This window comes from Sorex fumeus, unplaced genomic scaffold (genome assembly GCF_029834395.1).
Source record: "Sorex fumeus unplaced genomic scaffold, SorFum_2.1 ptg000002l, whole genome shotgun sequence".
NCBI lineage: Eukaryota > Metazoa > Chordata > Mammalia > Eulipotyphla > Soricidae > Sorex > Sorex fumeus.
This window is the reverse complement of record NW_026606059.1, coordinates 4,354,441-4,379,276: the sequence shown is the minus strand read 5'-3', so window position 1 is coordinate 4,379,276 and position 24,836 is coordinate 4,354,441. Positions and strand designations below refer to the sequence as shown.

Sequence of the window (24,836 nt, the reverse complement as noted above, 5' to 3'; positions counted from 1 at the left end):
GTGCCCCCACTGTGGAGGCCCTGGGCTTCCTGTCCCCCAAGAACCGGGTATCTGCAGTTGGCACTGGGGGACGGGATGCTGTCAGGGAGCCTCGGGAGGGCTCGGTGCAGACAGGACGTGGGTAAGAGGCCCTGCAGCATTTGCGAGACGGGTTTGCCACGTTTCTGGCTTTGGGTCACACCCGGCAGTGCTCCGGGGTCGTTCCTGGCCGTGCGGGGGACACCTTGGCTGTCGGTGGGGTGACGCTGCCCTGGGCCGGGGGAGGTGGCCGGTTCCCTCTGGCACAGATGCGGGGGCGTAGCAGGCTGGAGAGGACGCAGGAGGGCGTTGGGGAGGGGAAGGCAGGACTTTGGGATCAGCCAATTGTTGGAGCGTGTGTGCGCCTGCATGCAGGTGGCTGAGTCTGGCCCCCGAGCACTGCCAGGAGTAGCCTGTGAGCACTTTGGGGAGAGGCGCATCCCAAAGGAGGATCTGGTGATTGTGTCTGAGGGGTGGAGAAACGCGGGCGAGGGGGTCGTGGAGGAAGGCAGGGTGGGCCCGAGGGTGACTTGCCAGTGGGCAGCAGAGGAAGCTCAGACCAGACCCTCATTCGGCAGTCGTGAGTTTATTATAGTTGAACCGGGCAAAGGGGAAACTTAGGAAGCACAGAAAAAGGCGAGCTGACGCCCAGACCTTGGCGCTGAGCTGTCAGTCGCAACAGCATGGAGTAGGTGCTCAGTGTAGTTTACGTGTGTGTGTGTGTGTGTGTGTGTGTGTGTGAGGCCTGGCCCTTGTGTGCGTTCTCACACGACGATGCTGTGTGTGTTGCTGTGGCCTCGGCGCTGTGCCCTCCCGCAGGGGAGCGACAGGGAAGCTCAGAGAGGAAGACGAGCCCAGACAGGCCACGTCGGCCCTGGGTGCGGGGTGCCAGCCTTGCCTGCAGAGCCAGGGAGCTGAGCATGCCCTGGGCGTCGGACCAGGGAGGCGGCAGGTGAGCGGGCCACGTCCACGGAGCGCACGGCCAGGTTCAAGGGCTCCCTCCCTCCCCCCGGGCCCCGTCTGGCCCTGTGTCATGCCAGCCACCCACCCTGCTGCAGGGAGAAGCCACGGCCCTGCGGGTGCTCGGGGCTGGGTCCCTGCGGGTGCTCGGAGCTGGGTCCTCACTGGGTCCTGGCTGCTGTTACCCGCATGCACGTCCCGCCATCGTCCTTGTTCCCCGCTGGGACGTTTCCTGCGTCCTCAGCCGCCTGTACCCGAGTGAGGGAGAGAGGACGGGCCCCTGCCAGCCGCCGTGTCCCCCTGCAGCCTGGGCTGCTGTGGGCGGCACCACCCAGGCACAGCTGCCCTCCTCCAAGGGCTCAGGGACAGGACTCGGCCCCTCGGGCACCTTCTCACCCCTCAGCCACAAAATCTTCTCCCCCCTCTCTGCTTGTGATCAAAAATCAGCGGCTCTAAAAACTCTAGGCCGAGAGCTAAAATGGATTTCTACCAGTTCCTCCCTTGATTCCATCACAGCATTTTCTAAATAGTTAAAGGTGACCCTCCTTAAAAAAAAAAAAAAGATAAAACCCTTGTGCTTATTTTTCTCCAGCGTGAAAATGCCATGATTTTGTTTTTCCAAGAAGAAAAATGGAAATACGCTTATTTTGCATGCTTTAAAAAATATATATGTATAAACATGAAGTGGACTCAGAATTTCATTCTTTAGGTAGGTTAGGAAAATAAAATGGAAGCGTTCAACAAGAGAACTTTCGACTTTTTGCTAAACCCAGAGCTGCTGGAGGCTGACTCCTGGGCGGGGGTGGGGGGCGGGGAGCCTAGGAGACCCCACGGGGTGCCGGGGATGGAACCTGGCTTGGACCCCGGCAGAGCAAACATCCTGCCCACCCTTCGGATCCTCCGGCCCCTCAACAGAAGAACTTCTAAGTACCCCCGCTTCTGCCAAACATTCCACCGGAGCACGGAAGGGCCCGGCGTGCTCCCGCGGCCACGGGCAGGTGCCCACGCACGTGCGTCTGCACACCCAGACTCTGGAGTGGACGGAAGACTGTTTCGAAAGGGGAGGCCACGCGGCAGACAAGGGCAGTGGCCCAGGACACGCCCAGAACGAAAGTGCCCAGGTGCCTGCCTGTTTCCAGGAGGACCACGACCGGGTGCTGAAGTCACCCGAAACGGAGCAACCCTCAGAGCTCCTGCAGCCGGACGGGGCCCGGGAAGTGTGGAACTGACCACACGCCGCTGCCCTCGAGGACCGCTGCTCTGTAAACCACCCCGGGACGGCCACACGGCCCCCGCCCCCTCGGTCTCTGTATCTCCCCCGAGCCCCTTGCATCTGTCACTAGAAACGCGCCGGGACCCCCGGGAGGGACCCCCCCTGCGGCTCCCGGCGAGGCGTGGACCTGGCGTCTCTGACCCGTCTCGCTGAGGCACGGGCCTGGCGTCTCTGACCGTCTCGCCGCCGAGTCGCGCCCACGGTGCTCTCTAGGCCTCCACGGCCTTGTCCGCCAGAGACTGGAGCAGGTCCCGGTAGAGCGCCGAGCTCATGAAGCGCGGGTACGAGTCCCGGTGCATCAGCGTGTAGATCTGCAGCTGGGCGTCGTCGAAGACGTGCTGGGAAGGCGCCTCCATGTCCCTGTTGATGACCTCCCGGACGCGCGAGTCCAGGCTGACCTGCAGGGGACAGACAGGCGCCGCCTCACCCCTGCTGCCCGCGGCTCCCGGTCCCCCGTACTGGGGTCCGAGCTGGCCTTTCTGCCCGCCGGCCAGGACTGCTGAGCTCGCCAGCCCTGGCCACTGGCTGCTTTTTGGAAACCCAAGCCCCAGTCGATGTGCGTTTTCAATTTGACTCTGGTTTGGGGTCACCCCCGGCTCTGCACTCAGGGATCAGGTCTGGCGGGGCTCCCGGGACCCTCTGGGATGTCAGGGATCGAACTCGGGTCAGCCGCATGCAAGGCCAGTGTCCGACCCGCTGTGCTGGCTCTGTGGCCCCATGTGGGTTTTTTTATTTATTTTTTTGATTTTTTTTAATTTTTAATTTTTTTTTTTTGGCTCTTTGGGTCACATCTGGCGATGCACTGGGGTTACTCCTTTGCACTCAGGAATTTCTCCTGGCGGTGCTCAAGGGACCCTATGGGATGCTGGGAATCGCACCCGGGTCGGGCCGCGTGCAAGGCAAACGCCCTCCCCACTGTGCTATTGTTCCAGCCCCTTGTGTGTGCTTTTAATCCCCAACCAAAGTGCCAGCGCCTAAGGCAGTGGGGAGGACGCTTGTCTTGCACTGCCGACCCGGGTTCGATCCCCAGCAACACTTAAGGTCCCCTGAACCCCACCAGGAGTGAGCCCTGAGCACAGAGCCAGGAGTCAGCCCCGAGCACTGCTGGATGTGGCCTAAAAACAAAAAAAAATCCCAAATTGAAGAAATTCATCTAGGGTTTGAATGGAAAAACTGAATGCAGAGGCGCTTGCCTGGCACGTGGCTGACTTGGGGTCAGGCCACAGATCTGAGCCCCAGGAGGAGTGAGCACTGAGCACAGAGCCTGGAGTCAACCCTGAGCAGTTCCAGATAAAAACAAATTTAAAAATTACAAAATACAAATAAGGAGGCTGGAGCAATAGGACAGCGAGGAGGGTGTTTGCCTTGCACACGGCTGACCAGGGTTCGATCCCCTGCATACCCAAGCACTGCCCAAGGGGTAATTCCTGAGTGCAGACCCACTGAGCATCGCCGGGTGTGGCCCAAAAAGCAAAAAAAAAAAAAAAAAAATGCAAATACCCCCCCCCCACCCCCCCCCCCGCTGTGGGGACCAACCGGGTTTGTCTGTGGCCTCCGAGGCCGCCAGGTCTGGTGACTGGGCCTGGCACCGAGCCTGCCTGAGGTGTGGAGCTGGATGCTGCCCACTCGGCTCTCCTGCCCTGGGGCTGGCTTCATTCTTTGCAAAGCGCAGGCTGTGGGCTCTGAGGGCAGGCCCGCGTCTGGGTTGGTTCCGCCCTGCTGGCCCCCAGGGCACCAGGGCACCTGGGTGCAGCAACTACGCCAGAACCCAGCCTGGCTGCGAATGGGCAGTACAGCTGGCCGAGAGCTGGTGTCCACGTGGCGGGCACGGCCAGGGCTTCCTGAGCTGTCCACACGCCACGCGCCAGGCCGAGCTCTGCCCGGGCTCTGCCTCTGCGGTGTCCCCCTGTGCTGCCAGTCAGGGGAGCCCCTGACTGCCACACTTCTTAGTTTAGTTGTATTTTTTCTCGGGGTTTGGGATGGTGACTTGGGTCACACCTGGCAGTGCTCCGGGCTTGCTCCTGGCTCTGTGCTCAGGGATGACTCCAGGTGGGATACCCTGTGGGATGTGGGGATGGAGCCCGGGGTGGCTGTGTGCTAGGTAGGTGCCACCCCCCATGCCCCAGGTCGTGTATGCTGTCCAGCTGGTGAAGGGGCAATGACCTCGGTCCCCACAGACAGTGCCACCACTTCCTGTCGCTGTGTCCAGCGTCTGCCTGAGCACTGCCCTCTGCGGAGGGCAGTGACGGCACCATCCCGTCTGGGGGCACCCAAGCGCCCGCTGCCCAGGCTCCAGGCCAGGGCCAGGCCTCACAGCGTGACCAGTGGAAAAAAGAAGCCCCCATGTCCCTGACACCTGTCGTCACACCGGCCAGGCCTCACCCCCCAGAGAAGGGGCAGGCGAGGAGAACAGAGGAGGGGCAGAAGGCTGTGGGGATGGCGTGGACTGCAGCCCGCGGGCCCCAGTTCAGGCATACGACAGCCCCTCACAGCCCTCACAGCCCCTCACGGCCCTTCAGCCCTTCACAGCCCTCAAACAAGACAAAGACAAAACAAAAACCAGGCACTTTGTTTTGGGACCACCCAGACCCTGACTTTTACATGTGTAGGAACAAAAACTCAGAGAGGGCGGCTTGCATGATTTCACTCCTGTAAGAACATCCACGATACTAATTTAACGAATCACCCCTGGACGCCTCTGCCGTCAGTGTCACCCACCTGCGCGTCACAGAAGACACAGACCCGGGCGGGCGGAGGGCGCTGGCTTCAGCCTAGCACTGCCTGACGTCCCCAGCCCTGCCGGGAGTCATCCTGGAGCAGAGAGCCAGTAACTGAGCACCCTTTAATGAGGCCCCCAAAGCAAAAGAACCACCTCCTCCTCCTCCTCCTCCTCCTCTTCCTCGTTCCTCCTCCTCCTCCTCCTCCTCCTTCCTCCTTCTCCTCCTCCTCCTTCCTCCTCCTCCTCCTCCTCCTCCTTCCTCCTCCTCCTCCTCCTCCTTCCTCCTCCTCCTCCTCCTCCTCCTCTTCCTCGTTCCTCCTCCTCCTCCTCCTCCTCCTTCCTCCTTCTCCTCCTCCTCCTTCCTCCTCCTCCTCCTCCTCCTCCTCCTCCTCCTTCCTCCTCCTCCTCCTCCTCCTCCTCTTCCTTGTTCCTCCTCCTCCTCCTCCTCCTCCTTCCTCCTCCTCCTCCTCCTCCTTCCTCCTCCTCCTCCTCCCTCCTCCTCCTCCTTCCTTCTCCTCCCTCCTCCTCCTCCTTCTTCCTCCTCCTTCCTCCTTCTCCTCCTCCTCCTTCCTCCTCCTCCTCCTCCTCCTTCCTCCTCCTCCTCCTCCTCCTTCCTCCTCCTCCTCCTCCTCCTCTTCCTCGTTCCTCCTCCTCCTCCTCCTCCTCCTTCCTCCTCCTCCTCCTCCTCCTTCCTCCTCCTCCTCCTCCCTCCTCCTCCTCCTTCCTTCTCCTCCCTCCTCCTCCTCCTTCTTCCTCCTCCTTCCTCCTTCTCCTCCTCCTCCTTCCTCCTCCTCCTCCTCCTCCTCCTTCCTCCTCCTCCTCCTCCTCCTTCTCCTCCTCTTCCTCGTTCCTCCTCCTCCTCCTCCTCCTCCTTCCTCCTCCTCCTCCTCCTCCTTCCTCCTCCTCCTCCTCCCTCCTCCTCCTCCTTCCTCCTCCTTCCTCCTTCTCCTCCTCCTCCTTCCTCCTCCTCCTCCTCCTCCTCCTTCCTCCTCCTCCTCCTCCTTCCTCCTCCTCCTCCTCCTCCTCCTCTTCCTCGTTCCTCCTCCTCCTCCTCCTCCTCCTTCCTCCTCCTCCTCCTCCTCCTCCTTCCTCCTCCTCCTCCTCCTCCTTCCTCCTCCTCCTCCTCCTCCTTCCTCCTCCTCCTCCTCCTCCTCCTCTTCCTCCCCCCAAATACTTGATCAGAACAAGAGGATGATTTTCTTTTCCTTTTATGTTCCTTTTTGGGCTACACCCAGCAATGCCCAGGGATTCCTCCTGGCTCTGCACTCAGGAATTACCCCTGGCGGTGCTCAGGGGACCATATGGGATGCTGGGGATCAAACCCAGGTCAGCTGCATGCAAGGCAAACGCCCTCCCCGCTGTGCTATCGCTCCAGCCCCAGGATGATTTTCTTCTAAGAAATACTTCTAGAATAATCTAAAGCAGTGGAAGCAGGAAAATGCACAACTCGATTTCCTAAAGAATCTGGTGGAGGGGCTGGAGCGATAGCACAGCGGGGAGGGCGTTTGCCTTGCACGCGGCCGACCCGGGTTCGATTCCCAGCATCCCATAGGGTCCCCTGAGCACCGCCAGGAGTAACTCCTGAGTGCAGAGTCAGGAGGAACCCCCGAGCATCTCCAGGTGTGACCCAAAAAGGAAAAAAAAAAGGAATCTGGTGGAAGTTTTGGGGACTCCCCCCGCCCCCCGAAAGGAAAGCGCACGACTTGTTGGCGATCTCCGCGCGCGCACGCACCTCTTTGGGAGAGAGGATGGAGATGTAGTCCTCGTAGATGGTGCGGGCCTTCTCCTCGATGGCGCTGCGGTTGGCCTCCCGCTTCAGCTCCTCGCAGGCCATCCAGAAAAGCATGTTCTCCTCGCTGAACTCCGTGCGCAGGAACTCACGGAACGCATTGCGGCCGGCCGGCGTGAGCATCAGCTGCTCGAACGACTGGCCCCAGGCGCGCACCTCCTCCAGGGTGGGGCTCGGGCTGCGGGGAGAGGCGGGTCGGCCTGTTCCCTCCCGCAGGGACCCCACCTTCGGGTCTTCCCAGGGGAAAGTGTGTCCCGGCCCCCGAGCCTCTGGTGACACCGTCTGTCTACACGCGGGCGCGAGCCGTGTGTGCAACAGGTGGCCCGTGTGGGCGGCGGGGGTGAGCTCCCTGAGGACACAAGGTGTGACCCCTGGGGTCCTCTGCCACTCGGATGGAGCCACCGACTCCCAGTGCTCACGGAGTCTGAGAAATACACACCGGGCCGGGTGCGCTCACTCGAGCAACCAGCCACCCCCAGTGGCCAACACTAGCCCAGCCAGCAGCTGTCGCAGAGCCTGCCAGCCAAGGGAGGGGCGGACAGCGGTGAAGGCACCTGCCCAGCCAACCTGCCGGGAGCCATCCCTGAGCACAGAGCGAGAGTGAGGGGGAGAGGGAGAGACGGAGGGAGAGAGACAGACAGAGGGAGAGACGGGGAGAGAGAGACAGAGGCTGAGAGGAAGAGACAGAAACAGAGAGGGAGAGAGAGGGAGAGACAGAGACAGAAAGAGAAAGATATAGAGAGGGAGGGAGGGAGAGACAGAGAGAAAGTGAGAGGGAGAGAGTGACAGAGAAAGAGAGGGAGAGACACAGAGATAGCAGGAGAGAGACCGTGAGAGAGAGAATGAGAGGGGAAGAGAGAGGGAGAGAGACAGAGGGAGAGACCAGAGCTGGGACAGAGGTGGGTGCCTGGGCACCAAGTGGGTGCCAGGGATCAGACTGCAAGACTCAGACCTTAATCCCTGCACGATCTGTCCTGTCTAGTTTCTTTGTTTTTTTTTTTTCTTTTTGGGTCACACCTGGTGATGCTCAGGGGTTACTCCTGGCTCTGCACTCAGGAATCGCTCCTGGTGGTGCTCAGGGGACCACATGGGATGCTGGGATTCAAACCTGGGTCGGCCCGCATGCAAGGCAAATGCTCTACCCGCTATGCTATCGCTCCAGCCCCTCTGTCTAGTTTCTTTAAAGTCTGGGGTCAGAGTGGTGATACGGCAGAAAGGGCGCTTGGTCCTGGTCCCACTGACGCGCGTCTCTCTCTGTCCCCGAGCTGAGGGCTGGGGTCTCACCTGTCCTCGCAGGCCGGATGTTCCTCAGCACCGAGCTCCTGTGAGGCCGTCCTGGGGCGCTGCCCGGCCTGGTTCCGCACGGTGAGGCTGCAGGAACAGTTCACAGGTCACGCATGACCCTGCTGCAGTGAGTTGGGGGTTTCGTTTTAACTTTTTTTCCCTTTTTGGGTCACACCCGGCAATACACAGGGGTTACTCCTGGCTCTGTGCTCAGGAATTACCCCTGGCAGTGCTTGGGGGACCCTATGGGATGCTGGGAATCGAACCCGGGTTGGCCGCGTGCAAGGCAAGCGCCCTCCCCGCTGTGCTACTGCTCCAGCCCTCGTTTTAACTTTTGAAACTCAAGTTCGAACCCTTCTTTTCTGGGTGGGCCACTTCTGGGGGGTGTTCCGGTCTTACTCCTGGCTCCGTGCTCAAGGGTCCCTGCTGGTGGGGCTTGGGGAACAAGGGGCGCCTGGGGTCAAACCCTTAACCCAGGTACCCTATCTTCAAGTTTAAGCATTTGGAAATAAATTATTACTTTTATGATGTCAGCTTTTGGGGGGAGGCGGGGGTGGACTCACTCCTGGCCCTGCCTTCCTTTAGGGGTCCGGTCCCGTGGTTTCTTTCACGTCACCACAAGGTTGTGCAATCCCCGCGGTTTAATTTCAGAACGTTTTCCTCATTTCTTCCAACCAAGTCCCAACCCTGTCGGCAGCCCCCATTCATCACCCCCAGCTCTGGACGGCCCCGAATCTAGCTGCAGTTCCCAGCTACCCAACCTGGTGTTTCGTGCCTGGCTCCTTCCCTTGTCACTAGGGCTTTGGGGTTTGCAGTGTCACAGCACACGTCAGCACTAGATTCCTTTACACGGCTGAGTAACATTCCACTGCATGGATATATCACAGCTTTTTTTCATTCATGCGGTTGACAAACGTTTAGGTTCCTGTTATGCGTAGTGGACTCTGAGGCCCAATGTCTTTTGTGCAGTTGCCTATTTTCATTTAACCTGGGAGCACTGATGATTTTAACTTTTTGCGGTTTGTTTTTTTTTGAGCCACACCTGGTGGTGATCAGGGCTGACTCCTGGCTCTGTGCTCAAGAATCACTCCTGGCAGGCTCAGGGGACCATACAGGGTGCTGGGGATCAAATCTGGGTCGGCCGGTGTGAGGTAAAAGCTCTACCCACTGTACTATCACTTTGGCCCCCAATCATTCAAATTTTAATGTTTTGAGGAGACCCAAAGCTGCTCTCCAAAGCAGCCACGCCATGTGACATCTGCAGACACAACGGTCAGTTTCTCCATAACCTTGTCAGCATGTTTTTTTATTCCTTTAAAATCCTAAACATTTAAGCAGGTATGAAGTGACATCTCACTGCGGCTTGGGCATGCATTTTGCTAACGTCACGCATCTTTTCATGGACTCGTAACTTGTACATCCTTGGAGGCGCATCTAGTTAGATCCTTTGTCCTTGAAAAACTGAGTTGCAGGGCTGGAGCGATAGCACAGCAGGTAGGGCGTTTGCCTTGCATGCGTCCAATCTGGGTGCGATCCCTGGCATCCCATATGGTCCCCCGAGCACCGCCAGGAGCAATTCCTGAGTGCAGAGCCAGGAGTATCCCCTGAGCTTTGCTGGGTGTGACCAAAACAAGCAAAAAAAGAAAGAAAAAGCCCAACTGATTTGCTTTTTCGTTTAAATCCTGACTGTGCTCCAGGCCTCATCTTGGTTCTATCTCACTCCTGGTTAGCCCAGGGCTGCGTGCACCTAACTGCTGTACTAGTTCTCTGACCCAGTTCATTTAATTTGATTTATATTCGAAGCCACACCTCGTGATGCACAGGGGTTACCCCTGGCGGTGTTTGGTGGGCTATATGGGGTGCCGGGGATCGAACCCAGGTCAGCCATGTGCAAGGGCTCTCTCCTAGTCCTTATTTTTCAATTGTAAGCATTCTTACATTCGGAAGGATAATACTTTCAATGTTAAATATTTTGGGGCGACGAAATAGATTGTGCATGTAAGTTTTGTTTTTCCCTTTTCCTTTTTTTTTTTTTTTTGGCCGGAGGGAAGGGTGGAACTGTCCCGCAGTGCTCAGAGCTGACTCCTGGCTCTCTGCATGGGGGTCACTCCTGGCGGTGCTTGGGGACTGTCCCAGTGCCGGGGGTAGCGGGGCAGGGGTCAGACAGGGCTTGGCCGCATGTAAGGCAAGTGCTTGACCCCCCGCTGTCCTCTCATGCTCTCTCCCTCCTCCCTCCATCCCTGAGCTGGAATAAGGGGGGAAAGATGCTGTCAGTGGTCACTCCATAGTGGAGGTTTAGTGACAGTTTGGTGACCTAAAATCTGTTTAAAATTTGGTGACCTAAAATCTTACCAGCTATACCAAAGTGAAGTTGGAAAATTTCACTTTGGTACAGCTGGTAAGATTTACCTACGGGAAAATAATTTTTGTCATACTTGCTTTCATTGAAAGTTGCAGTTCCCTTGCAAGAACTTATGAGCAGGATATTTCGTGTGCAGAGTGAAATGGCAGATGGTGGACTTGCTTGTCTTGCTCTTGTCCAGCTCGGCTGCCTCTGTTTCCCATGGGATCAATCATGGTCTTGATCACGACCATCCTGTTGTTCGTCGATTGCCTCGAGCAGGCCCCAGGAACGTCTCCTTTGCCCTAGCCCTGAGATTCTAAAGAGTGCCATATTCAAGGCTCTTTCAGGGTTAGGAGAATGAGAACCATCATTGTTACTGGTATTTGGCATATTGGGTACGCCACGGGGAGTTTGCCAGACTCTGCCGTGTGGGCAGGTTACATTCGGTAGCCTGCAACCTTGTCCAACCTTGCAGGTTACCATGGCATCAAAGTGGGTTTTTATTGTTGACGCTGAGTCTGCATCATCTTCCATTTGCCATTTTATTATTATTACTGTTGTTTACTTCTTTTTTTTTATGTGCTTCCTTAGCAATGTTTGCAGCATTTAAAATAAGCCAACTAGGGGCTGGAGCCATAGCACAGCGGGTAGGGCGTTTGCCTTGCACGCGGCCGACCCGGGTTTGATTCCCACTATCCCATAGGGTCCCCCGAGCATCGCCAGGGGTAATTCCTGAGCGCAGAGCCAGGAGGAACCCCTGTGCATTGCCGGGTGTGACCCAAAAAGCAAAAAAAAAAATAAGTAAATAAAATAAAATAAGCAAACTTAGTGTCAGCACACTTGCTTTGTGAATCTCCAGCGAGATTCCCCACGTGGGCAGCTCTGTGCCCCTTGAATGCCGGCCATTACAAATGCAGGCCCTCTTGCTGCCTTCTTTGTGCCAGGGCTAAAAAGCGCCAGTAAATAATGGAGCTTTAAAACACAACTAAATAGAAAAAAACAAACTTTGGAGGCTCTGGATGGTGTTCTCGCTGCAGGGATATTAAGACTGTCTCACTTTCCAGGTTCCTTTTTTGCAAGTAGAAAACATTACTACACAGGGGGTCTGAGAGAAGTCAAGAGAAAAGAAAGGATGCCGCCAACCAAGACTCTTAAGAAAATGGGGCATTGTGTTGTGAACTCAGAAGGGCCCTGTGTGCTCAGCTTTGACATTTATTTCCCCGTATCTTCTTTTTAAGTAGGAAAATACTTAAGGAAATCATGTTCTTAAAAAAGAACATATGCCGTGCTTTTTTGAAAAAAATACAGTTTATGGTTATTGTTAAGACCAAGAGAATTTCAATAGTCACAGTAGCTGCTCCCCGTGTCTGGGAAGAAGTTGGGTCTCCTGGTGAGATCCAGTGTGATAAATTTCTGAGTGCTAATGTGAAGTTCTCCAATCCTCCAGAAAGGAAAGAGCTTATTTTCAAGGAGACCCTGGGGCAGAACGGTGAGTAACACAGGGATTTAAGAAAAGGCGCTGCCATCAGCCTTTTTGGGGAGACTGTTATCAGGGCCGCAGTGAGGGGACAATGGGGAGGGGCTTGCCTTGCTCGCGGACCTGCTTTGGTCTGGAAGGTTCCCTGGGCACCTGCAGGGAACCGTGCCTGGGTGCAGGGCCAGGAGGAATCTCTGAGCAGAGCTGCGTGGGGCTCAAACGAAACAAGGAAAAAGAAAGAAAAGTGGGGTCTGTTTTTGTTCTACTCTGCATCACGGATCTGTACCTCATGGTGTCTCACTAATAAAAATAAAAATATAAAAAACAAACAAACTGGTACTGGGAAACATACACTGGTGGAAGGATGGGTGTTGGAATACGGGATGACTGAAATCCACTCATGAACAGCTTTGTAAGGGTCTATCTCACAGTGATTCAATTAAAAAGTTTAAAAAAAAAAGCTTGTGGAGAAAAAAAAAGAAAATCAAGGAAATCAAATGCTGTAGCCTGTGTGCGTTTCCTGTGGGTTCCAGAGACGAGAGCATCCTGAGGTCTCTCGTTCATCAGGATCCCGCGAGAGGCGTGTCCTTCCCCACGGGCGTGGGAGACGGAGGAACTGGCCAGACTCGGTGTCACGGTCCGGCAACTCCCCTCCCTTTGTCTCTTCTGGCCTGACCTCGTTGTTGGAAGCGGTGCGGGCACCTTCCCCGAGACGCTTTGTCTTTCCGTGTCCTTTCTGGTACCTTCAGGAGCGTCACTGGCGTCTCATTCACACATCACGCCAGCGAGGGCGTGGGGAGAGCCGGTGTTTGGCAGCAGACGGCCGCCGTGCTGTCACGGGGACCGTGGTCTTATCTTACTTTGGTGTCACTCTTCTGGGGGTCTCCGCAGACCGTCCACGTCTGGGAGCGCAGGCCTGCAGGACACCAGGAGCCGCTGGCTCAGTGCTGGTCCCGGGGCTCCCCCTGTGGGGTGGGGGTACACGGAGGCCGGGTCTGAGTTAGGGTCCTCAGGGCCTGCTCAGGACACTTCATGACTCCAGGGAGAAATGTGGGATGCGTTGGCAGTCATCACCTTTCTCCCACCTCTGAGGCAGCTACGGGTCTGTCTGTCCTGATGGCTGGCCGGGATTTAGCTGACCTCGACATTCAAGGCCAGCGGGGCAGTGTCCACGTGTGCAGCCTTCACGGTCCATCTCAGTCGTATCAACCCTTCTTTTCTTTTTCTCTTGGCTTTTGGGCTACACCCAGTGATGCTCAGTAATCACTCCTGGCTCTGCCCTCAGGAATTACTCCTGGCAGTACTCTGCGGATCATATGGGTTGCCGGGGATTGAACCTGGGTCAGCTGCATGCAAGGCAAGCTGGACTCTGCCTTGGCCCCAATACTTCTTCCGTGTCATGGTCCAATAACGCTCCACTGCATGGAACCTTCACACTTGATCTATCACTTGATGAACACAATGTTCATTTCCAGTTTGGGCTTGTCAGAAACCAGCGGCCGTGAATATTCATGAGGAAGCCTCCATGAGGATGTGTGTTTTAATTTCTCTGGTTAAACACATTTTTATATTCAAATGTATTCAAACTTATGAAAGCTTTTCCTTTTTTAAAGAGTTTTGCCTTTTCTTTTTAAAAGTGATTCTTTCCAACGCCAAGACCTAGAGAATTTATCTTGTATTCTCTATTCACACGTAGGCCTTTACGCCATCTGGAATTGTTCTTTTTTTTTTCCTTTTGTCTTTTTTTGGGGGGCAGGTGGGTGGGAGAGGGATTACTTGTTATGTATGATGTAATGCGGAATTATAGATCCAAATCATTTTGGGGCTATTTTTGGGGGGCACATCCATCTTTCAACTCAGGGCTTACTCTACGCTCCGTGCTCAGGGATCACTCCAGGTCGTGCTCAGGCTACCAGGCTGGCCACGTGCCAGGTGAATGCCTTGCCCAACTGTACTATATCTCTGGCCTGTCAATCTATTTTTATGGATTTGGAGTTCAAGAAAAGAAACAGTTTTCTTATCTTGCCTGGGATTCAGTTTTTCATCATCAGTTTTGCAGTTCTCAAATTTAATTTTTATTAATTTTTTGGTTTTTTGGCCACACACACCCGGCGTAATTAGGGGCTGTGCTTCAGGCAGGGATCATTCCTGGGGACCATTTGGAGAGCTGGGGGTGGAACTCGAGTCGGTCTCACTCAAGGGAAGTGGCCTGCCCACTTACTATCACTCCAGCCCCCGGGCTCAGACTTTAAAATGAGCAACTGAGGGAGTTACAGGAAACTTTGGGGAAGCTGGTCTCCCCGATGCCGCCTCATTTCCTGCTAACTGTGGAACGGTCCCATTTGCTTCTTTGCTGGTAACACCTTTGTCCCAGACTAACCTTTCGAACCCTTTGGTTGTCTTCTGGTAAGTGAAAGCTGTGTCGCGCTTCTGGACCATATATGAATGCCACCAATTTTGTTTTAAAAAATGTTCTTATCACCCCATCAAACATGGTGTGGTAATTATGAAAAAGGGTAGGAAGTATCTTATGATGTGTAGTGAGGCCACTTTGTGATCCAGAATGTGGCCTGGAGTGTAGCGGCGCTGGCTAGGGAAGGTCGACTGCTGGGGATGGGTCGCTTGGGGTGGGAAGGGCTCTTGCCCACCCCCCTCTGGGGCACCTCAAATGAAAAAAGCCTGGTGTGGAGTCTGGTGGTATGGTTATGGGGGCCTCATTTTATACTTATACTTTATACTTAGAGTCTATTTAGCATCTCAAATTGAGTACATTTTGATGCACAGATGTGTTTTTGTTTACAGGTGTATTATAGGGTAACTGCAAATTTTAATTTAGATATAACTACTTACATAGATGGTTTATATGTATTTCTATTTTTCACAAGTCTGTTTACATTGGTAGTATAAGTCAATTTCTCCCTTGCTTTTAACTTTTATCAGTTCGGTGCAATTCCATTTCTGTTTATGTTTACTTTATTATTATATCGACAATGCAATGTACATGATTTTTGATCTGTCAGAATCATTAAAATATACATTTTAAATAAAATAAATTTTAGAAATCTGAAAAAAAAATGTTCTTATCATCTGTTTCTAAAGTGTAAGCAGTTCATTGATTCGTCTGTCATTTACACGAGATTAGTAACACTTTGGATTTTTTAGCAGAAAATCGAATCTCTAGAATTATGCCTTTACGATGAGATTATTATATTCACCTATTATATTGTTTACCTATTTCTGTGATTATTTTCTTCTTTTTTTTGGGGTCATATCCGGCAATGCTCAGGGGTTCCTCCTGACTCTGCACTCAGGAATTACTCCTGGTGGTGCTCGGGGATCCTATGGGATGCTGGGGATCGAACCCGGGTTGGCTGTGTGCAAGGCCCATGCCCTACTTGCTGTGCTATCACTCCTGTCTCTGTGATTATTTTCTGAGTTCACTTTTCTTTATCTATTCTCGAAATTCATTCATTCTTTTTTTTTGGGGGGGGGACGGGGTGGGCCTAGACTTGGCGACGGCGACGCCAGGGCTTACTCCTACCTCTGTGCTCAGGGATCACTCCTGGTGGCCCGGGGGCCCTCTGGGCGCTGGGGACTGATGCCAGGTCAGCAAGGCGAGCACCCTGCCCGCTGTCCTCTCTTGTCCCTCCCTCCCCCTTGTCTCTGGCCGCTGCTGGTGTGTGTCGTGGGGCCCAAGGAAGCATCAAACCACCTCTGGACTCAGACGGGGGCGTGGCGGGGGTGCCAACCCGGCGCGGGGCAGAGCCCAGGGCCCCCTTACCAGGAGCAGCTGCAGCAGCAGCACCAGCAGAAGCAGCAGGCGTCGGAGCCCCGGCTGCCCACTGCCTGCTGCCCGGGGCTGGGGTCGGGCTCCGGCGCTGTGGACATCTGCCGCTTCCCGGGCTCGGCGAGTTCGGCTCCCGCTGGCGGCTGCAACAGGACAGGGGGTCGTTACTGCCACATCAGTGCCAAGAGGCGACGCCAAGAGGGGAGAGGCAGTGGCCGCCGCCTGCCAGGTGCCACGACGGATGCCGGGAAACACTCTGTTTGAGGGTCTTCACGTTCTGTCCCAGAGCCGTGGCACCGCCCGCCGGGAGGGCATTCGCTCTCTGCAGGCAGCGCAGACCCAGGCTGGGAAATTAAATCTCCATGCCATGCCTTTACTAGGAGTAGCGTCAGGTTCGTCATTTCTATTACCCAGAATCCCTTCTCGTCCCCCGAGAACCGCCAGAAGTGACCCCTGAGCACTGCTGGGTGTGACCCAAAAAGAGAAAAAGAAAATCTTCAAATTCAGTTAGCAGGTATTCGATGTCGGCGTCATTCTAGGACGACGGCAGGAGGACAAGCCCAGGAGGGTCTCACTCATTTGCGTGCCGGAGAAGCAAATCAAGGCTTGGACCATCAGCTGGTATCGACCCTGGGTGCTGGAGTCCTGACTGCGGAGAGCCGGGTTGGGGGAAACAGCACAAGAGACTCCTTGCGCCTGGCAGCAGACAGGCCTCGAGCGCACGGCACCAAGCGAGGCAACGGTCTGCACCAAAACCATGAACGTCAGCGGGGCGGGGGAGGGGAGGGAGGCCGGGCCAGACGAGACCCGGACAGGGGTGGCGGCACTCTGCCAGCAAAATCTTTGCGCATCTATACCAGAAACTTCTTTACTTCCAGTAGCTATTAAGACACGGTGATTCACAAGGGTAAGAGCTCCAGGCCGACTCTGTTCCTGCATCAACGTCCCACACCAGGGTCACCCCCCTCCCCGGCCCCACCACCCGCCCGCCCGCCCTGCCTCCCGAGAGAGGTGCAGTGAGAAGTTCCTCGTGGGTGGGCTCTCCTGCCTTCAGTGGGTGCAGAGTTCCATCCTCCTCCACCACCCTCCCCCGCCTCCGTGACCTTCCTTCTGTCCCTGACTCTCCGTCCCTCTCTGTCCTTTCCTTCCCTAGCTGCTGGGGCCAGGGGGGTCGCGTTGACCCCCTCTCACGCCTTGATTCCCTTCTCCTGTTATCTAAATGCCACAGCTAGAGAGACCATCCTGTGCGTCTCCTTCCGGCTCACTGCACTCCACCCGAGATCCTCTAGTCCCGTCTAAGTTGCAGTGACTTGCATGGCTTCACCCTCCTAGTGGCTGCATAGTATTCCACTGCGTCTAGGTACCACATTTCCATAATCCATGCATCGGTCCTTGGATGCCTGGGTTGTCTCCGTATCCTGGCTATGTTTCATATCCTGGTGACTCCATCACCAGAAACTCTTTTTCTTTTGTCTATTTGGTGTCTGTGTCCCACTTCGCAGTGCTCTGGGCTTACTCCTGGCTCTGTGCACAGGGATTGCCCCTGGAGGGATCCGGGATGGAACGTGGGTTAGCTGTGTGCCAGGCCAGTGCCCTACCTGCTGTTCCACCTCTCTGGCCCCATACCAGATGCTGTTGCATCATACATCATATTGCCTTCACTCTGATAATAGCACTGTAGCACGGTCCTCCCGTTGTTCATCGATTTGCTCGCGCGGGCCCAGTAACGTCTCCATCATGAGACTTGTTGTTACTGTGTTTGGCATATCGAACACATCACGGGTAGCTTGCCAGGCTTTGCCATGTGGGCGAGATACTCTCGGTAGCTTGCCGGGCTCTCCGAGAGGGGCGGAGGAATCAAACCCAGCTTGGCCGGGCCGCTGTGTGCAAGGCAAATGCCCTACTGCTGTGCTGTTGCTCCAGCCCACACTCTGATAATAATAATAATAAAAAATTAAAGTTATAGGACTGAATTGATGAGTGGAGATTCCCTGGCCCAAGGCACTTGGTTGAGTGACGGGAACAGACCAACCCAGACTCTTCATCCCTAGAGAACCACCCCCAGATGTGGCGGACAAGGACAGATCTGATCCCTTCAGTGTCTGGACGCCAGTCCCGGGGCAGTGGCAGGGGTGCGGCCAGCCGAGGGCTGCCTGCCGGAGAGGAACTGCGGGCGAGGGATGATGACCACTTCCCGGGCCCCAGGCCGAGCCAGACGGGCGAGTGCAACTGCTCGCTCAGAAACTTCCGTGGGGTCACCAGCCCCCCCAAAGGCGACTGCCCCATCCAGCCCTGTTCTGGTGTCTGCAGTGACCAGGCCTTGCAGTCCCTGGAAACGAGGCACCGGCCCTCCCCCCGACGGCTACAAACAAGGCTGAAGCACACAGTCATAAAGAAGGCCCCGGAGAACGGGCGGCCTCCGTGCCGAGGTCTGATGCCGTCCTGTCAAGCGTCTGCAGCCAAAGCCAGGCGGAGTAAACGCACCAGAGCTCCGAGCCACCTAAAGAAACCCGCACAGGAGCCTGGAACCGAGGTCCCCACTTATGACCCGACTCCCACAAGACACTGATCTCTTAGAACGAGCCTTACACGCGGCTGGGATTTCTCTCGTGACTATGATTGATGTATGTTTCCTAGTTGATAGTCAAGTCTTACCGATGAGTTGAAAAACTGGTTTGGTTCCTCTGACTTTTCCCCCTCCACCTCCCCTCCCAAAATTAAATTTGGGGATCGGTTTATCTAGGTCCAAATATACTAAGCTGGGATTTTATTTTACTATTATTATTTTTTGTTTGTTTTCTGGGGTCACACCCGGCGGTGCTCGGGGCTTACTCCTGACTCGGCACTCACCAGAAATCACTCCTGGTGAGTAATTGGCATATCGAATATGTCACGGGGAGCTTGCCAGGCTTTGCCGTGCAGGTGACTCCTGGTGAGTAATTCCTGAGGGACCCTATGGGATGCCAGGGATCGAACCCGGGCCGGCTGCGTGCAAGGCAAATGCCCTGCTCACTGTGCTATCTCTGTAGCCCCCACTGCGTGAAGACGAAGGCACCTCCAATTTCCCATCATCAGTCTGGCGTCTCTGCAGAGATCAGGTGTGGCGGCTTTCCCTCCCCTCCCCCGAGGGCACCTGGAGGTTTCAGCTAAATTCGGTTTTCAACCTGTGAACTTCGGCAGCTTGGCATGCATCTCTTTCGAGATTTACTTGTGGATTTGTGAAGCTGGCCAATGGATGAGTCTCCCTATTCCCGGATAGCTTCTACATCCTGTTCTGTTGCCGTTGTCAATATGACACCATCTTCCCCAGCAGGATTTCCGAACCGTTAGTTTGGAGTATAAGACAATTAAGGATATTATCGGCTTCCTGTTGTTGCTCCCCGCCCCCCCCCCCCCCCGCAGTCTTCCTGTTGACTTTCTAGTCAGATGGTTATAATAACCACACCTGTCTTTATGCATTCTGTGGTTTTGTACAGTACAAACATCTTTTCTCCCCCAGGTCTTATTTTATTAGGCAAAAGTTCAACAAATATTGGAGGGGCCGGAGTGACAGTACAGTGGGAAGGGTGTTAGCCTTGCATGCGGCTGACCCAAGTTCAATCCCCAGCATCCCATAGGGTCCCCCAAGCACCTCGAGGAGTGATTCCTGAGTGCAGAGCCAGGAGAAACACCTGAGCATCACCACATGTGACTCAAAAAAAAAAGTAAAAACAAACAAACAAAACATAAAAAAATACTGGGAAATAGCAACACTGGGGGCCAAGGAGATGGCTCAGTGGTCTGAGTGCAAGCTGTGTGTGTGTGTGTGTGTGTGTGTGTGTGTGTGTGTGTTTTGGAAGGCTGGGATCAATTCCTGGCACCACTGGACCTGCAGTACCGGTACGAGTAAGCCCTGAGCACAGAATCAGGAGTGCTCAGCCAACCTTGAGCACTGCCAGGTGTGGCTCCCCAAACTAGTAACAATAACAACAACCAAAAAAAAAAAAAGGAAGAAAACTATCAATACTATTTGTTTTCTTTTTTGGGGGTGGGGTGCACACCCGGCAGTGCTCAGAGCTTGCTCCTGGCTCTGCGCTCAGGGGTCACTCCTGGCGGTGCTCAGGGGACCCCGTGTGATGCCGGGGATCCACCCTAGGTCAGCTGTGTCCCAGGCAGACCCTCCCCGCTGTGCCATGTGTCTGGCCCGTCTTTGCCGGTACCTGAGCATGGACAGCGGTACACTGCAGACACAGTGAGCTGAGGGGGTTTCTGAGGGGACGCAGCCCAGTGAAGCAACCCTCTCCTTCCATGCGGACCTGGTGGGAACGAGTCCTCGTTAGCTTGTCGTTTCACGGGGCAGCTGGTTCTTTGTCAATGCGTGGACTGAGCGATGTGGCGATAAGGCCTGAGACTGCACAGAGTGGCAAGGGCCGGCGGGGGCTTGCAAGCCCGAGGCTGTGGGACCACGCCCGGCCCAACCCACATGGGTGCAAGTGGGGGTCTCAGACCCCAATGCCACGAGGGCTCGGCCGGCTGTGTGCAGGCACTATGCGAAAAGTGTGAAACCTGCCGTGAGCAACAAAACTGAAGAGCTGTGTGAGCACCGAGCCGGGAGTGTGGCCCTCGGTGAGCACTGTGTGAGACCCAGGGCCCCCAGCTGCATGACGGCCGGACCACAAGCGAGCACCCCACGAAGGGGCCCAGCCACTGGCCAGCACCGGGGCGAGGGGCCGGCAGCACCACCTGATGAGCGACTGCGGGAGGGACACCATGGCCAGGCACACGCGGGACCCTCCTGCCACGTATCACAATCGAAGTGACACACACTCATGCACACACACGCACACACAGGCACGTACACACACATGTGCACAATCACATGCACACAAACGCACACACATGCAAACACACGCAGACATACACACACACATGCAGTCTTTAGAAATTTAAGCTAAGTCCCCCAAAATCTTCTCATTCTCATGTGTTTTTTTTTTTTTGCTTTTTGGGTCACACCTGGTGACGCACAGGGGCTACTCGTGGCTCTGCACTCAGGAATTACCCCTGGCGGTGCTCAGGGGACCACATGGGATGCTGGGAATCGAACCCGGGTTGGCTGCATGCAAGGCAAACGCCCTCCCTGCTGTGCTATGGCTCCGGCCCCTTCTCATGTGTTTTAAAAATCAGCTGAGGACTCAAGACATGCACGAAACAGTATGGGTCAAGGTGCCACGCTCCGTGAGTTCTGTAGCCCCCCGGAAACTGCCACCACCGTTTTGGGTTGTTTTGGGGGCCACACCCGCAGTGCTCAGGGCTCACTCCGGGCCCTGCACTCGGGGATGACTCTGGCAGGACTCGGGGACCATGTGGGGGTCTTGATCAGCTGTGTGCAAGGCAGGCGTTGTACTGCTTTGGCCCATCACCCCAATTTTTTCTTTTGCTTTTTGGGCCACGCCTGGCGGTGCTCAGGGGTCTCTCCTGGCTCTGCATGCAGGGATCACCCCTGGTGGGGCTCAGGGGATTATACGTGGTGTGGGGGATCGAGCCAGGGTCAGTTGTGTGCAAGGCATGTGCCCTCCCTGCTGTCCCATTGTTCTGGCCCATAAATGTATTTCTTTCTTTTTTTTTTAATGTATTTATTTTTGGTTTTTGGGGTCATACCTGGCAATGCACAGGGGCTCCTACTGGCTCTGCACTCAGGAATCACTCCTGGCGGTGCTCAGGGGACCCTATGGGATGCTGGGAATTGAAGCCGGGTCGGCCACATGCAAGGCAAACACCCTACCCGCTGTGCTACTGCTCCAGCCCCCATAAATGTATTTCTTGATGTTAAGTAATCCTTCCCTTACTTAGTATCTCTGTGAGTCGGGAGATAACTATTCTCTTATTAGACTGTTATAATGGATTTGGTTACCCTGTATGAGTTTTCAATCTATCACGTATTTTCATGAGAACGATTTTTCCCCCGACTATTTTCAGAAGCCTGGAAGGTGCCTGGAAATGCCTTCTTGACTAAGCTTTCCATGTCTCCCTTGATTTCGGCTCTTTTCATCATTTCTTCTCATCTCGAGTTCAATATGGACTTTCTCATTTCCTGGACCAAACAACAACAACAACAAGCTCTCCCTCAGATTTCAAACTGACTGAAACACAGCCGATGAGTCACCTTGCAATTCTCAGAACAAGGTGCTTTGAATAATGCATGCGTGTTTAACGGAGGAACTGACGAATGGGAGTTGCAGGCTGTCACTAAATGTTAAGAGAATAAGTACTTTAACATAGTAAAGGGTAAAGGTAAAGGTGAAGGCCCTCCCGTTGATCGTCGATTTGCTCGCGCGGGCCCAGTAACGTCTCCATTGGAGACTTTGTTGTTACTGTGTCTGGCATATCGAATACTCTCGGTAGCTTGCCGGGCTCTCCGAGAGGGGCGGAGGAATCGAACTCGGGTCGGCCATGTTGGCCGCTTATAAGGCGAACGCCCTACCCGCTGTGCTATCGCTCCAGCTAACCCTAAAAACACACACAACAAGTGCCAACGAATGATACACTGTAAAAATACACAATCAGCACAAATGATCATTAACCTAATTCTTTCAGGCAGGATGTAATGAGCCAGACTAGCTTCTGGCTATTAACTGTTTATTAAGAGCATTGCTGTTGGGCCGGAGTGATAGCACAGCGGGGAGGGCGTTTGCCTTGCACGTGGCCAACCTGGGTTCGATCCCTGGCATCCCATATGGAGGTCCCCCCAAGCACCTCCAGGAGTAATTCCTGAGTGCAGAGCCAGGAATAACCCCTGAACATCGCTGGGTGTGACCCAAAAAGAAAAAAAAGGAGCACTGTTGTTTATTAATCTTGGTCTGGGACCACACTTGACAGTGCTCAGGGGACCAGGTGCTGTGGGAGATCGAACCCGGGACCTCTTGCAAGCTGCCAAGCTTCAAGCTTCCTGCCTCTTTGCATCAAACGGGTGGGAAGAAGCCACGCCTGCGTTTTTCTCAACTTCAGCATGAGCGTTGCATTGGACAGGCGGAGGGGTGCCACGGGCCCCAGAGAGATGCTTGGGGTTGCCCATCAGCCAGATCGGCTGCTTCATTCTCTAATTCCTGGTCCTCCCGAAGCAGCCAGGGAAATGGGAATAACACAGGTTGGCAGCTTACTGAACACTCAGCTCCGCGCCGAGCGGCAATCAATCCCACGCACGCCCGGCTTCCCCCAACTCCCAGGAGAACATGGCATTTAGAAAATTCTCTCCAAGTGCAAGTCAAAGTCGGGAGAGACTCTTCATCTCGACCAGAATCTTTCAGCCTGCGATAAACAACCCCGGGGGGCATGGAACATTAGCTCAGAACAGGGCCTCCTTATAAACCCAAAACTTGCCGCCTAGATTCCAGTAGGAGCTGTTCATTTCTCTTTAGCCTCAGAAACTGTGAAAATCGTCATTAATGAAGGATGTGCCGGAAAATGGGAAAAAATGCAGTGCTGCAGGGGAAAATGTCTCTGTTTGATACCCGAGGCCTGAGTGCCCCTGTTCCAGAAGATTCCAGAGAGTCACAGGCACTGCCAAGGGGCACCGAGCAGCAGCCAGGGCCAAGGTTCAAGCCATCCCCAGGGACTCTGAGGAACAGGACGGTCTCCCTGGGGGGGGCTCTGAGGACCCACAGAACTCAAGCCACATACAAGGGAATAGGAAGGGCACTTCCACCCAAGCGACTCGAACCCAAATCCAACCCACGTGTAACGTCTCGACTTTTTCGTCAACAAACTTGAGCTCCACCCCCAGGTTTGCTTGTTTGTTTTGGTGGGGAGGTTTGAGGGGTTGCTCCCAGGGACAGGAAGAGTGGGACTCTAGCTGGGGGGCTGCATGGGGCCGGCCCCTCTGCCTGGTGCTCTCTCGGACCCCGCCCCTGCTTTGGGTAATATAGTTCCTGCGGGCGCCAAGCCTAGTGTCCCTCAGGGGGCTCCTCAGCCCAGCATAGTCACCTGCTTTATTGATTTTGCTTTTGTACTAGATTTTGCTTTTGGGCTGGAGCGATAGCACAGCGGTAGGGCGTTTGCCTTGCATGCAGCCAGCCCGGCCAAGCCAGGTTCGATTCCTCCGCCCCTCTCAGAGAGCCCGGCAAGCTACCGAGAGTATCTCGCCCGCACGGCAGAGCCTGGCAAGCTCCCCGTGATGTATTCGTATGCCAAACACAGTAAGAACAAGTCTCAAAAATGGAGATGTTACTGGGCCTGCTTGAGCAAATCGATGAACAACGGGAGGACAGTGACAGTGTGACTTTTGGTTTGGTCACACGCAGCAACACTAAGGGCTTACTCTGCGCTCAGGACTTACCACAGGGGATGCGGGGATCCCACCCGGGCCCGCTTGCCTCCCTGGTTTCGACGCTGGCTTGCAGCACTCCACTCAAGTCTGAGCTCCTGCATCTCGGTACCCTGCGTAGACCCAGCGTAAGTGTCATTTTCTTGCCTCACTGTGACTCTGACCACTGGCTTCTCCGTTACCAGCTTCAAAGTCTGTTTCCGGTTTGCACGCCTGGCTCTGGCGTTGTCTGAAACACCGACACGCCACGCTTCACAGCAGCGCGGATGTTAGTGCCGGAATAATGAGCTTCACGCTGAGCCTGCTGCAGGCCCTTCCTTCGGCAGATTCTGAGTCTGTTCCCGCTGACAAACGGATCTGCAGCCCGTTGTCTCTGTCCTCACACATGCAAGCGCTCGCCCAGGGCCCGCCCGCCCTCCGCGCCACTCCTCAGCACCTCCAAGTCTGGCTCCCGTATAATATATATGTTAACTGAGATATAGCACTGTCCTCCCGTTGTCCATCGATTTGCTCGAGCGGACCCAGTAACGTCTCCATTTTGAGACTTGTTGTTACTGTGTTTGGCATATGGAATACGTCAAGGGGAGCTTGCCAGGCTCTGCCGTGTGGGCGAGATACTCTCAGTAGCTTGCCAGGCTCTCTGAGAGGGGTGGAGGATTCGAACGCCGCTCAGCTGGGCTGGCTGTGCGCAAGGCAAATGCCCTACCGCTATGCTGTCGCTCCAGCCCTTAACTGATATATATATGTATATTAATTAAATCACTGTGAGTTATAGTTACAAAGCTTTCATGTTTGAGTTTCAGTCATACAGTGATCGAACACCCATCCCCACCACCAGTGTCCCCAGGATCCAATCCCATCCCTCCCCCTGCCTCTATGGCAGACA

The 24,836-nt window shown here is 54.9% G+C and overlaps 1 protein-coding gene across 2 annotated transcripts in view; it reads right to left on the bottom strand.

The window, feature by feature from the left end:
- Nucleotides 1-24,836, bottom strand: part of RGS20 (regulator of G protein signaling 20) — a 113,467-nt gene that overhangs the window by 66,453 nt on the left and 22,178 nt on the right. Inside the window, exons 2-5 of one of the 2 annotated variants that reach the window (XM_056109771.1) lie at nucleotides 15,646-15,794; nucleotides 8,044-8,130; nucleotides 6,703-6,937; nucleotides 2,453-2,649 (exon numbers count right to left, since the gene is read on the bottom strand). In XM_056109771.1, coding sequence (XP_055965746.1) covers nucleotides 2,461-2,649; nucleotides 6,703-6,937; nucleotides 8,044-8,130; nucleotides 15,646-15,794 — 660 coding nt within the window. In that variant the 3' untranslated portion in view covers nucleotides 2,453-2,460. The remainder of the gene's footprint in view (nucleotides 1-2,452; nucleotides 2,650-6,702; nucleotides 6,938-8,043; nucleotides 8,131-15,645; nucleotides 15,795-24,836) is intronic. The other variant, XM_056109780.1, reaches the window with a different exon arrangement.